This window comes from Pavona decussata, unplaced genomic scaffold, assembly GCF_977016875.1.
Source record: "Pavona decussata unplaced genomic scaffold, jaPavDecu1.1 SCAFFOLD_9, whole genome shotgun sequence".
Lineage (NCBI taxonomy): Eukaryota > Metazoa > Cnidaria > Anthozoa > Scleractinia > Agariciidae > Pavona > Pavona decussata.
In genome coordinates, this window is record NW_028145432.1 from 705,279 (window position 1) to 717,500 (window position 12,222).

Sequence of the window (12,222 nt, forward strand, 5' to 3'; positions counted from 1 at the left end):
CCCGTCCCCGGCCCCAGAAAAAAAAAGGATCGGTCTAGATAGGATTAAAACTCCCGAGAACTATTTCCAAGGTATTAATTCAAATTTTCCCAATGCGTTTATTAATATTGTAAAGAATTGTTGACGTTTAGTTTTCAAACTTGATTAAAAGAAATACAAAAAAAAAATGAAATAAATTCTGTTCCTGAACATTGTGCGGGTGTAATTGATTGTCGGGTCCAAAATACTTTCGGGAGCTATGGGAAACACGCGGCTTAGCTCTTACCCAGATCTCCCACGGTCATTTCGACATCCCCGAACCGACTGAGATCTGGGTACGAGATTAACACGCGACTGTTCAAAAATCTGTTTTGAACGAACGATATAGACGACGCAAAACAACAACAACAACAGAAAACGTCGATAACAATGTTATGTTTTAATCTGTCCTGAAGTCTGCTAAATATCCTAATTTATCAATTTTCAATATACTTTTAACCTTATGGATTATAATTTGCGTTTAAGTTAACTTTCTTGTCAATTACAAAACTGTAAACATGTTACGAACCAAACTTTACTCTATATCAGCTGTTACGTAAATTGACCAACGAAAGGACGCGGAGCTCTTTTTCCAACTTTCCACTTTTCATGGTCACTCAACAAGAACATTGAAGCAAAAAACTTCACATCAGTACTGTCGCCTGTATTTCTAGATCGTTTTAAGGCCTTTTTAAAGGAAAAATTATATAACCCAACAGTTTGATTTTGAGTTGAAAGTTTTCTATCGCAGAAAACTTAAAGGAACAAAAGCTTATTCCGAATTTCCGAGTGCCTTTCGGGTAACTGACCTTATTATTCAACACACTCTAACGCTGCCCAGATATGCCTATGGCACACTCAATATTAGATAGACATCCTGCGATATATATATTTTCGTATGTCAGGAAGAAACATTTCAAAACAAAGATCTTCTCCAGCTTCTCTGCAATAAAACTGTGCTTTGTTACCAATGTGTTAAATAATAAAACAATTATTCTCCTCAGTCTGGCGGAATATTTTTTGGATTTTAGCCAACTCGACCAACGGCCTCTTCGGCTAAGTTTCGGGCGATATTCCGCGCGATTTCGCAGGATAATTGTCAATTATTTGCACAACAAATTTACCCCTCAAAAACAAAAGCGAAATGTCTGCCGAACAGATAATCTACAAAAGCAACTGTTGGGTTTCCCCTGAGTTACGTTTGCGGATTAAAAGTAAACTTATATCGAAGTCAGTCACATCGAGATAATAAAATTCTTTACGAATTAGACACAAAAAAGGTACCAATAATTACATTGTGATAACAATTGTTTCAGAATCTTGCTGAATACTGCAAGAACTGTTACATTTTTGTTCTTATAAAGACCAGACAATCAACCGATACAATGCCATAAAATTGAAGAAAAACCAACCTAGGGAAATCTAACTTGCATTCGGGAATTTTTCTAAAGAAACGTTTTAATCGGACACAATTTTCTAATAGGCTAGGTTTTAATTATGTAGGTATCATCTAATGACTTAATTGCTCCTCATGCACTCATGAGGTCTAACTCAACAACTTGGAAACGAGAATAACTTGGAACCACGTCCATTCTCAAAGATTGCTTGAGGAACATAACCAGGAAAAATCTTACAGTTAATAACTTTAATCTTATCGTGAAATATTTTCATATTAACACTTTCAATTCCAACAAGGAAGATATATAGCTTAGCATTTTGGGAAACTAAGCCATAAATTAATACGCTATCTGTAACTGTGTGCTGAATGAGTGCTTGAGATTTTATCAATAATTTAACATGATATGTTTAGTGATTTTCGTTTGCAGTTGAAATATGCTTTCCGTGAGTTCGTTTAATATTTGTTTTGTCCGCCAGTAGTTAAAAAGATAAAATATCACCTTTTTCGTTTTCCCGACAAAGAACAGCCTAATATGGAAAAAGCATTGTTCGGTTGACCAATCGAATTTGCTGAAAACGTAGTGACGTCGAACAGAAATATCGGTTGATTTCTAGAAAGATCGAAAGCAACCAAAAGCCCTGCACATTTGTTTTTGTCCAGTAAACCAATCAGATTGCTGTTGTTTTGGTTTTGTTGGCGAGTAATCACTTCAAAGTGAAACGAAAATCGTTCCAGGTAATAAAGTCCATTTGACAAGCGGTACTGAATTTCTAACAGACCACCCAGTAGCTACTAGCCATACCATTAAATCTCGAATATAAGTCCTGGGCGATGTTCGGTCAGAACAGGTTTGTCGATAGAGACTTACCTTTATAGGAAGATTTTTTTTTTCAGGTTGAAACGGGGCTTATTATTTGAGGGAATTTTGCATTTCAGCTTAAAACGGTAAGCTAACAGTCTAAAACAGCTAATTCTAACACGCTATAGGAGAAAATTGGGAAGGGTATATTATTGAATTAAAATGATGCTTGCGTCTCATTTTTTGGGAGGAGGGGGAGTAGGGTTCATTTATTGCGGAGGTTTTCTTTTGGGGGGGGAGGAGACGGGACTCTTTTTCTGAGGGACTTATATTTGGAATTTCACGGTATCTTAGCATCTAGGCAAAATTTACAAGCGTTGCTAATCTGGAGCAGTTTGGAAAATTGCTAAAAGGTCTCAGCGAGGTAATCTTTTGTGTAAAGAATACATGGCCACAATCTAAAACCAATAAGGGCTAAAATACGGATAGCTTTCATTACGGTGATGAGTTGTAATCCTCACAATCGACTATCTCTCTTTATAATATAATTTTCTGAGCTTTGCTTTCTATCCAAGCAAACGACGTGACATAGCCCCTTCCTATCCCAAAAACGCATTTTGGATACTGTGACCTAAAGCGTTTATCGAACTCACGCAACACAAGCGTAACGCAGACAATGACATTTTCTGCACCAGGCAGATAACTCTCATCCACTCTCGTCCCGCAAGTTTTCATGGGTAGTAATAGCCTGGTCACGCGGCTGTCTCCTGCACGCAGTAAATTCTCACGTGCTCACAAGATGCACAGGATGACGATTCCACGGAGTTAAAGTAATTTTTAAGTCTCACTTCTTGTAAGGTGGGTCGCCTTCTCTCCTGGGTAAGTCTTGTGGTTTCATCTGCAAGGCACAAATCATACGAGTGGAAAATGTGGGTACATTCATGTACGTTTACATGACGGGTGTAGGCCGATCTTTGTTTGACGTCATTAATTTGTTTACATCTCGCCCAATACACTTACAGACATAACTAGAAAATGTATATAAAATTTAATCTCCTGACGTGCTAAGATTGAAAAGAAAAAGTACGAAACGGGCCTTCAAACGATTCATTTAAAAGTCACAACATTAAGAGATGTTTGTTTGGCTGCATGGCAAGTTAGAGTTGCCATTCAGCCAAACAAACGTCTGTACATGGTTTTTCAATAATTTGTCGCTCATGTTTTACCACATTGATTAAATGTTCCAGCTCTTTAAACATATCGTATTGTTTTCGATTGCCAATGTTAATTAAAGTTTCGATAATTTTTTATAATGTAGTTTGATTCGTTTCGATTTGATTTATTGTCAATAATTGACTTGAAAATTACACGTGATCAAAGAATGCCGGACGTAAAACAAAGACCAACCTGTACCGCCGTCATCATGTTTCAAGAGGAATATCGAAGAGTGAATTTCAACGTACGCAATTTTGTTCCCTTTAAATAACCTGCCAAACTTGAAATGACACAATCGGCTTCTGTTGTGACACATGAGGGGTTCCAAGTGGTAAAATCAATTGGCGTTGTACTCCCGGGGACAAGCCTGCATTTGTTTCAATGCGTTTTTGGCTTGCACCCACGCTAAATTGAAATCGCCTTTATAAACTACTGGTGATTTTCGCTGCGATTTTAAATCGATTATCGGCGATTTGATTGCGATTTTGGTATTACAGCAAAGCGCATGCGCGGTGAGTATAAAAGACATGAAAGGTCTCTTACAATCCAATAAACATCCTTTATGCCTACAGCGCATGTCTTCTGCTATATTCCCAACAAAATCGCAATGAAATCGCCGTGAAATTTGAGCGAAAACCATCGGTAGGTTATACACCGCCAATTTGATTTCGCGCAGTAGAATCACCGCAAAAATCTCCACCAGAATTGTATCAAATATCTCCTCAAAGAGTATCCAGAGGATAAAATGTATACGTTTAGTACAGTTTATCCGCTCGATAAAGTTATCTTCTTATTGAACAACAGGGGCCAGAACTTCATAAACCACACCCAAACTGATTTTAATCGCGGTCTGAACTTGAACGACTGCTGAATCCCAAGAACTCGTCCAAATGTTGTCTGACAAATAAAGCCAATCGCACTACGCTTCTTAATATTTGTTCAAATGACGCTTTTCTAAAACCCCGTTCGTCACGCTTGCTGAGAACGTTGACTCTTTTAAACTGAATACATATATATTATATTGCGAGGTGCAACACTGGCAATATTCTTAACTACAACACAAGCCAGCACATATATATTTTCAAGTATTTTGGGACAGTCATTTCCTAACACGTGTCTTGGGACAAGAGAAGCTTTGGTATGAAATGAATGGACGGAGTTAAGTATTACAAAAACAAAGTTTACCACACCAATGAATGATATTCGTTCCTGTAAAGAAGAATCAAAATTTGTCGGCATGATAAAATGAAATGGAATTGTTAAATGATATATGAACGTTTATGACAGGATATAAAACATGTATGTAAAACATGAACACATCTAACGCCACGCGTGAACGTCTGTTATGAGCTGTAGCTATAGTGCGGAGTGAGTGAGAGGAAATTGGAACACAAAGACGAAGTGGATTGTGGACTGACCTATCTACACGGGCCGACCTTGCATCCGAAACAGTCCTTTAGGTGTTGTCTGTTAAGAGCAAAGAACATAGGAATAGGCAAGAATTGAAAACGTGAAGAAACGCTGAGATGTGACGCAAAATCAAAGCAAAAACTCCCAGCAATGAATTGAATTGTGCGACTGGGAAACCAAGACCAGAGCTAGATCAGGGAACTCAGTGTAAAAGAGCGAAGTACGTTGAACGACTGAAACTGAGTTTGCTGTAACAAGAATTGAGTCAAGATTTGAAATGACTCTCTAACGAACCAAAGAAGAAATGTACCCGACGAAAAATCTGGGGAAAAGTTTAGAAACAGCCTTAGTAAGACAGCGAACAGTCTGGTTGAAACAATAATGGATTGATCTTATAGAGATTAAGTCAGCTGTAATCTGCACATTTTCGGTTTTTATCAAGTAGAAAAGAGAGACAAGGACCTTAAAATGTCTAATGGTTTCGAAATGAAGAACAAGGTCTTTTACAGAGGTAGTTTAGGCTTGACAATCCGGGAACAGAATGAGAGTTGTCATTAGAGAATTGACGAAGAAATAGCAAGAACAAGAAATAGAAGAATGAAGAGCTATGCACGGGCGCCTTAATGCACCATGACATTAAATGCAGAGAAAGGACGCTTACATGCACCTTCTGAAGGAGAGAAGTTTACGATTGTGAAGTGATTTAAAAATTGTCTCTGAGAATCACCAACGATCATGATGTTTTTTGATACCACACACAGATGTCAGGGACGAAATGTCGTTTGAATTGCAAAAGAAAATGATAAAAAAAACAAGAAATAAATTAAAAAAAAAGGAAAAAAGGCACTCAGGCAGGCAAGAAGGCAGGAAGGAAGGAAGGAAGGAAGGAAGGGAGGGAGGGAGGAAGGAAGGAAGGAAGGAAGGAAGGAAGGAAGGGAGGAAGGAAGGAAGGAAGGGAGGAAGGAAGGAAGGAAGGAAGGAAGGAAGGAAGGGAGGGAGGGAGGGAGGAAGGAAGGAAGGAAGGAAGGAAGGAAGGAAGGAAGGAAGGAAGAAAGGAAGGAAGGAAGGAAGGAAGGGAGGGAGGGAGGAAGGAAGGAAGGAAGGAAGGAAGGAAGGAAGGAAGGAAGGAAGGAAGGGAGGAAGGAAGGAAGGAAGGAAGGGAGGAAGGAAGGAAGGAAGGAAGGAAGGAAGGAAGGGAGGGAGGGAGGAAGAAAGGAAGGAAGGAAGGAAGGAAGGAAGGAAGGAAGGGAGGGAGGGAGGGAGGGAGGAAGGAAGGAAGGAAGGAAGGAAGAAAGGAAGGAAGGAAGGAAGGAAGGAAGGAAGGGAGGGAGGGAGGGAGGAAGGAAGGAAGGAAGGAAGGAAGGAAGGAAGGAAGAAAGGAAGGAAGGGAGGGAGGGAGGGAGGAAGGAAGGAAAGAAGGAAGGAAGGAAGGAAGGAAGGAAGGAAGGAAGGAAGAAAGGAAGGGAGGAAGGGAGGGAGGAAGAAAGGAAGGGAGGAAGGAAGGAAGGAAAGAAGGAAGGAAGGGAGGGAGGAAGGAAGGAAGGAAGGAAGGAAGGAAGAAAGGAAGGAAGGGAGGGAGGGAGGAAGGAAGGAAAGAAGGAAGGAAGGAAGGAAGGAAGGAAGGAAGGAAGGAAGGAAGGCAGGGAGGAAGAAAGGAAGGAAGGAAGGGAGGGAGGAAGAAAGGAAGGGAGGAAGGAAGGAAGGAAAGAAGGAAGGAAGGGAGGGAGGGAGGGAGGAAGGAAGGAAGGAAGGAAGGAAGGAAGGAAGGAAGGAAGAAAGGAAGGAGGGAAGGAAGGAAGGAAGGGAGGGAGGGAGGAAGAAAGGTAGGAAGGAAGGAAGGAAGGAAGGAAGGAAGGAAGGAAGGAAGGAAGGAAGGAAGGAAGGAAGGAAGGAAGGGAAGGAGGGAGGGAGGGAGGGAGGGAGGAAGAAAGCAGGCACGAAGACAGAATGAAAGGTAGGAAGAAAGGAAGGGAGGATGGAAGGAAGGAAGGAAGCCAAAAAAGGAAGTAGAGAGATCTAGAGAGTGAAGGGAGAGGAATTGGATTGCAGCAATTAAGTCAGTCTGCGAAATTAAACGACATGCTTACAAAAAGAATAAAAATGAAAATAAGAAAACAAAAAAGAGAAGATGAAGAGAAGGGAGGAGGACCGCAGGACACTGACCTGAGGGCATCCCGCTGTGCGAAAGACAGATAGATATTGCTTTCTAAGCAGCTCCAGACGTGCGTGTCCTGAAAGACCACAACAAGACGCACAGACAAATTAACAGGGGAGAGGAAGAAGCAAAGAAATGTGTTTGTGGGTTACCTCGGGGAAAGTCCCGTGATTGGCGAGCCTAAAACTCAAACGTAAAGTACGCTGGCTTGATGATTTCTTGTGACGGAGGCTCAGAGTTGCACGAGGGGCACGTACCTAATGCGGAGTCTGGGGAAGAGCCCTCGTCTTCGTCACAATGTATGAACTCTGAAATGGAAAAGAATGAACCATGTCATGTAAGCTCAAACCAAATTAAGACAACAAGGCTAAACATATGCAAAAGATATGTGGACATTTGATGATTTTAGTGTTCTGTCACACGCTCTCTTAAATCTTAAATCTTGCTTTGCCAATTGCCGATAGTATAGCTGACCCAACACAATTCCGAAACAAACGTTTAATGGCTCACATGAAGCAAAAATCCGTACTTCACAAGCAGGCAAATTTTACAAACCTCTCACTTGAGGCTCAGCTTTGCCGAACTTGCTGCGTTAATCATCATTGCGAGCTAAAGCTTGACTGAAGGTTTAAAAACGTAATATAATACTAGCACTATGTTTAGCTACTCACGAGCGCAGCTCAAATCACAAAAAAAAAAGGCAATGTGGAGAAAAGCAGTGGGTCCTTCTTTCAGTCTGTCGGTTATTCTTCCCTTTTTTGTTTGCATGTCCAATGCCCAGGAAAGTTTTTGAAATATTTTTGATGCATTTTACGACTTCTAAACCAAAGTATTGAAAACAAACAAACCTGACAACTAAAACATACCTGAGCCTTTGTCATGATTGACAGCCACCATCTTCCTAAAAGCGAAGGCAAAAGGTCATGCTAATGCATAAGTAAGCATCCGAGTTTTGAAATTCATCCTATATTTGATCTTGCATTGATCTTATCATGAATCCTTCTTTAAGAGATTTTCGTCACCTGGGGCCGGATTCACCAAGACCTCTTAAGTTAACATGTATTCTAAGAATTGATTCTTGACTAAAGTCTAGGAAACCATATACTTACGATCACACGAAACCCTCTTAAGTTAAGATATATATATATATATATATATATATATATATATATATATATATATATATATATATATATTTAAGTATTGTTTCTCAACAAGAGGCTATTGTTATTCCAACAAAAGACTTTTGTCAAGAAACAAAATTGAGGATACACCTTAATTTAGGAGAACTTCGTGAATCGAGAAACCAAGAATGATGTTAGTTCGCTATGATCTTTTTTCAAAGGCTGAATTTTGTCTTCGCTTTGACAAAACAACCATCTGTTTTTAGCTTGTTTTTGAAGCATGATTTTTTCCGCTTTAAGTACTCTGTCACTCCCGACTCCCCTTAGGAGTTGTTTTGTTCTGTTTGTTGGTCAGGTGACCACGAACTCGCCATGTGCGGAATAAGCGAATGTTCTTCGCATGAGTTTGACAGGAATTTGTGAATTGTGCTGTTCTCTTTTTGGCTCGAAGCAAACAGTTCTGGGAGTTAAGGACAGTTTGTGTTTTGCCGTTCATAAAGAACATTAGACATTGTGCCTTTTTTGTAATTTCAGAAAAACTCGCAATCACAGACAAGCAGTGTATTGATCGACGGGAGCGAAGATTTATTAAGCTTATATTTTTGTTTATGTGTCATTTGTTCGTCGACCGAGGCCGTGCGGGCGATGTGTGCCTTTTTGAGCTTGAGCCTTTGTGAAACGAGTGTTTTCGAAGTTTGCCTTTGAGAGAATAAAGACCAGTACTGCCGGACTAACATACTCTGTCCTCTGTACTCCACCGTATAAATCGTCTAGTAATCCTTGGACTTCTTCATTCTAATTATAATTCTAAAAAGAAGGTGTCTAACGAAGTGTCGCCCAACACAGAAACGTTCTCTTCGAAACCATTTTCTTTTTTTGCCTTGGTATAGTGGGCTCAGTCTTGACCTTATGCTTATTAACAAAATTTATGCGTGCGCAATAAAAACCGGTTTGATGACAACAAAACCGGAATGACTAGCCCAGAAGTTGGGTTTGCGGCGACTTGAGTAGCCTGCGAACAGCAGACATATTTCCGGTCGTCGCTTCGACCGGAAATACGTCTGCTATTCGCAGGCTACGACTTGAGAGACTAGGATCGATTTCTGCAAAGCCTCCCTTTCTCCTTCTTTGGGGAGAAAGTCACTCCCCTAAGAAGGAGAGGCTTCGCTCGGAGGGCGAGTGTCGGCCCCGTCAGCTCTTATTTCATTAACTGCAGAAATTAGTTTCGGCTCAACCCTTTAGGCTCCATTGGTCACCAGGATCTGATTTCTCCTCACAATGTCAATAGTTTATTAAATACACAGTTTATGAGAACAAAGGAAATGATCATCAAGGATGAAATGCCTTGATTTTTAAACAAATTCTCCTAACCACTTTCAAAAAAAATATAGAGAAACATTGAGGAGAAGACACATGTTCATTTTAGGGTAGATTATTAAAAGCTACTCACTTGGCGGGTCCCGGGGTTCTGATCTTTTCAACAGGAGAATTTGGCTCCTGGAATCGTGGATTGCTGACCGGAAAAGAAATTCGCTTCTTCTTCTCTTCGTGAATCCTATTTTTATTTTTTTAAAAAATATATGAAAAATCAGTCGGAGGTTTTAAGTTAGGCTGGTTTACAATTCTCACTTGTTCGTGTGTACAATGTGGTGTATACGCTTTCGTATTTTTGGCATCAACTTTGTCCAGCTGCGGAGATTGTAACCTTCAGTTTGCGATTTCATGACATCCAAGACAACAGCGGGACGTCGTAAGACTTGACTTCGGGGAATGGCCAAAAAGCCACCCCTTTTTCATATTTGCCAATCTGCTTCAGATTGGGTTCCGCCTGTCTAACCGTTTGCTATTTAACGAAGTTATTTTTAATTTGAATTGTGTTTCTAAAGTTGAATGCTTGGCCCCAATAGCGCCCTCGTGCTATCAACACTGATCGGACTGAGCGTAAATAAAAGACATTTATATTTATTTGTTTGCTTGTTTGTTTATGTAGTTAGGTTTTGATAAATGTCTACCCAGCTGGCAAATTGTATCATTGCGTACACAATTTGTACATGTACAGATTTGGTCACTGAATGGCGTTACCAGGTCCCGGTTGTACAAGGCACGGTGGACGGATAAATCGCTATCCAATTCATAAAATTTACTCCAACTTTAGTATGGTTTAACCACTGGATAGCGTCTTATCCGCTTGATAACGTTATCCCCTCTTAGGGCAACTGGGGCAAAGCGTGGGATGATTAAATATCAAATCCTACTGATGTCACTGCGTTTATTTACTGACCTTTTTCTGTCGAGCTTTAATCGATAGAATCCTCTCAAAAATGCCAATATGATGACTATCACAAGAGCTGTTCCAACACTGTATACTACTGCATCATAGTTTTTCCTTCCTTTCTTGTTTTGTGTTGCTCCTGTCTCCGGCTCTGGCATTGTACCTACGGAAATATCCACGAGCCATTAGAGAAATTTAGAACCGCGTTTACGACAGACGGCAAACGTGAGATTAAAGTGCATATCGCCTGCCTAGATTAGCTCGCTATTTGCAGGCGGTGTTCATTTGTAAGTAACGTTTGAAACACTTAATAAAACTTGAAACTTGAAACTTGAAACATATATAAAAATTCATACGTCTGAACTGCGGAATAAAGAATGAATAAGTGAATGATCATCGCAGTTATATACTTAAAAAGTTGAAAAAAGAAAGTTGAATAAAATTCAGACTTGAACGGGATTCAAACCCATGACCTCTGGGATGCCGGTGCAATGTCGAGCTATCAAGTCAACTGAGAGCTGGTCATCTAGTAGACGTGACGAGAAGAAAGTAAATACAGCTCTTTCGACAAAGGTTGTCCAAAAAAAAGCGTACGCGACAATGCCGAAAGGTAGTCTGGGAAATACCCAACAAATTTCAATAAAAGCTCAGAATCCATATATAATCACAAAGTTCTTATAAAGCATTATGCTTAGCACCAAGGGGATGATTTTCTTAGTCCACAGCTTTGACTTGAATGGTCACTTAAGAACTTCATACAGATTTACTCAAACGTTAGAATCACCTCGTACAGTAATTAAAAAAACTCCACTGGAAAACGATGCTCAAAATATCTTTTACTTGAATGTGCTTACTTTAGAATTTTATCCAAGGACTCAAAAGGTACAACCTCTTTCATTTAATACGTGGAAGGGCTTTCAAAGTGAACTAGAAATGGAGGCTACAGGTCTAACTGCCAGGATGTTTCAGGATTTGAACCCGATTGGACAACATATCGAACGACTTGCCAACGCTAACGACTGCATCAGCTACGCAAGAAATGTGTCATCAAATGTTTCAAACAACCGTCCATCACAACACTACACTCACCCGAATGAACATACTACACCGACTTACTTCTTTTAAGCAAGATGTTCGTATTTACCGGCATACCTGTGTAGTGTGGATCAGATAAAGCGCCATCCTGATATTGTTTATCCTTAAATGGCCCTGTAGACTTAAGGTAGGCTCGTAACTGAAACCTGCGAAGGCAAAATTAGCTCATCTTGACAAATGTCGTGAGTCATGACACAAACCATAGTTGTTGTTTTGGTTGAGGTGGTTGGTGATTAAAATTTATATACTCCAGCTATGTAGGACGACTGCTTATGGCTAATTCTGTTTACGTACGATAAAGCAACTAAGAATTCCCCCCCCCCTCCCCCCAGTTAGATGGCAGTATGTGAAATTTTTCTACCATTGAAAATTACACTTTTTTCTTTGCTGGGCTTGGCAAAGGTAAAATAGTCTCGCATAATACTGTATATCTTACTAAAGACGCAATTCTAAGTCAGCGACAAGAGCATGATATCCTCGACCTTCTGAACTCAGCTCTGTGACATATTCCACTGCAACAATGTGTAGACTAGAAGAGGAACACAACAGACCACCAAAACATCCCCATTTATTTAGTTCTGGCTCATTGGACTGACCTGTATTTCTTGCCTGGATTCAGTGGACCATTGCAGTAATCTTTATCACCCCGTTTATTGGGGCAGTTTTTCTCATCGCCGACCTTCAGGTCCAACAATCTGGTTTTGTCGATAATCACATTTGATGATATTACTTTGG

At 40.1% G+C, this 12,222-nt stretch overlaps 1 protein-coding gene across 16 annotated transcripts in view; it reads right to left on the bottom strand.

Annotated features, from left to right (window-relative positions):
* Positions 1–399: 399 nt before the first annotated feature.
* Positions 400–12,222, bottom strand: part of LOC146488412 (cadherin-related tumor suppressor-like) — a 49,407-nt gene continuing 37,584 nt past the window's right edge. For 7 of the 16 annotated variants that reach the window (XM_085117346.1, XM_085117338.1, XM_085117382.1 and 4 more), the window contains 7 exons: positions 12,084–12,222; positions 11,545–11,633; positions 10,402–10,555; positions 9,571–9,675; positions 7,863–7,897; positions 7,254–7,304; positions 400–3,114 (listed from right to left, as the gene is read on the bottom strand). The exon at positions 12,084–12,222 is cut by the window's right edge and continues 87 nt beyond it. In XM_085117346.1, coding sequence (XP_084973472.1) covers positions 2,969–3,114; positions 7,254–7,304; positions 7,863–7,897; positions 9,571–9,675; positions 10,402–10,555; positions 11,545–11,633; positions 12,084–12,222 — 719 coding nt within the window. In that variant the 3' untranslated portion in view covers positions 400–2,968. Of the gene's footprint in view, positions 3,115–4,849; positions 4,899–7,004; positions 7,073–7,148; positions 7,305–7,862; positions 7,898–9,570; positions 9,676–10,401; positions 10,556–11,544; positions 11,634–12,083 lie in introns of those variants that run through there. The other 9 variants (XM_085117354.1, XM_085117402.1, XM_085117424.1 and 6 more) reach the window with 9 other exon arrangements.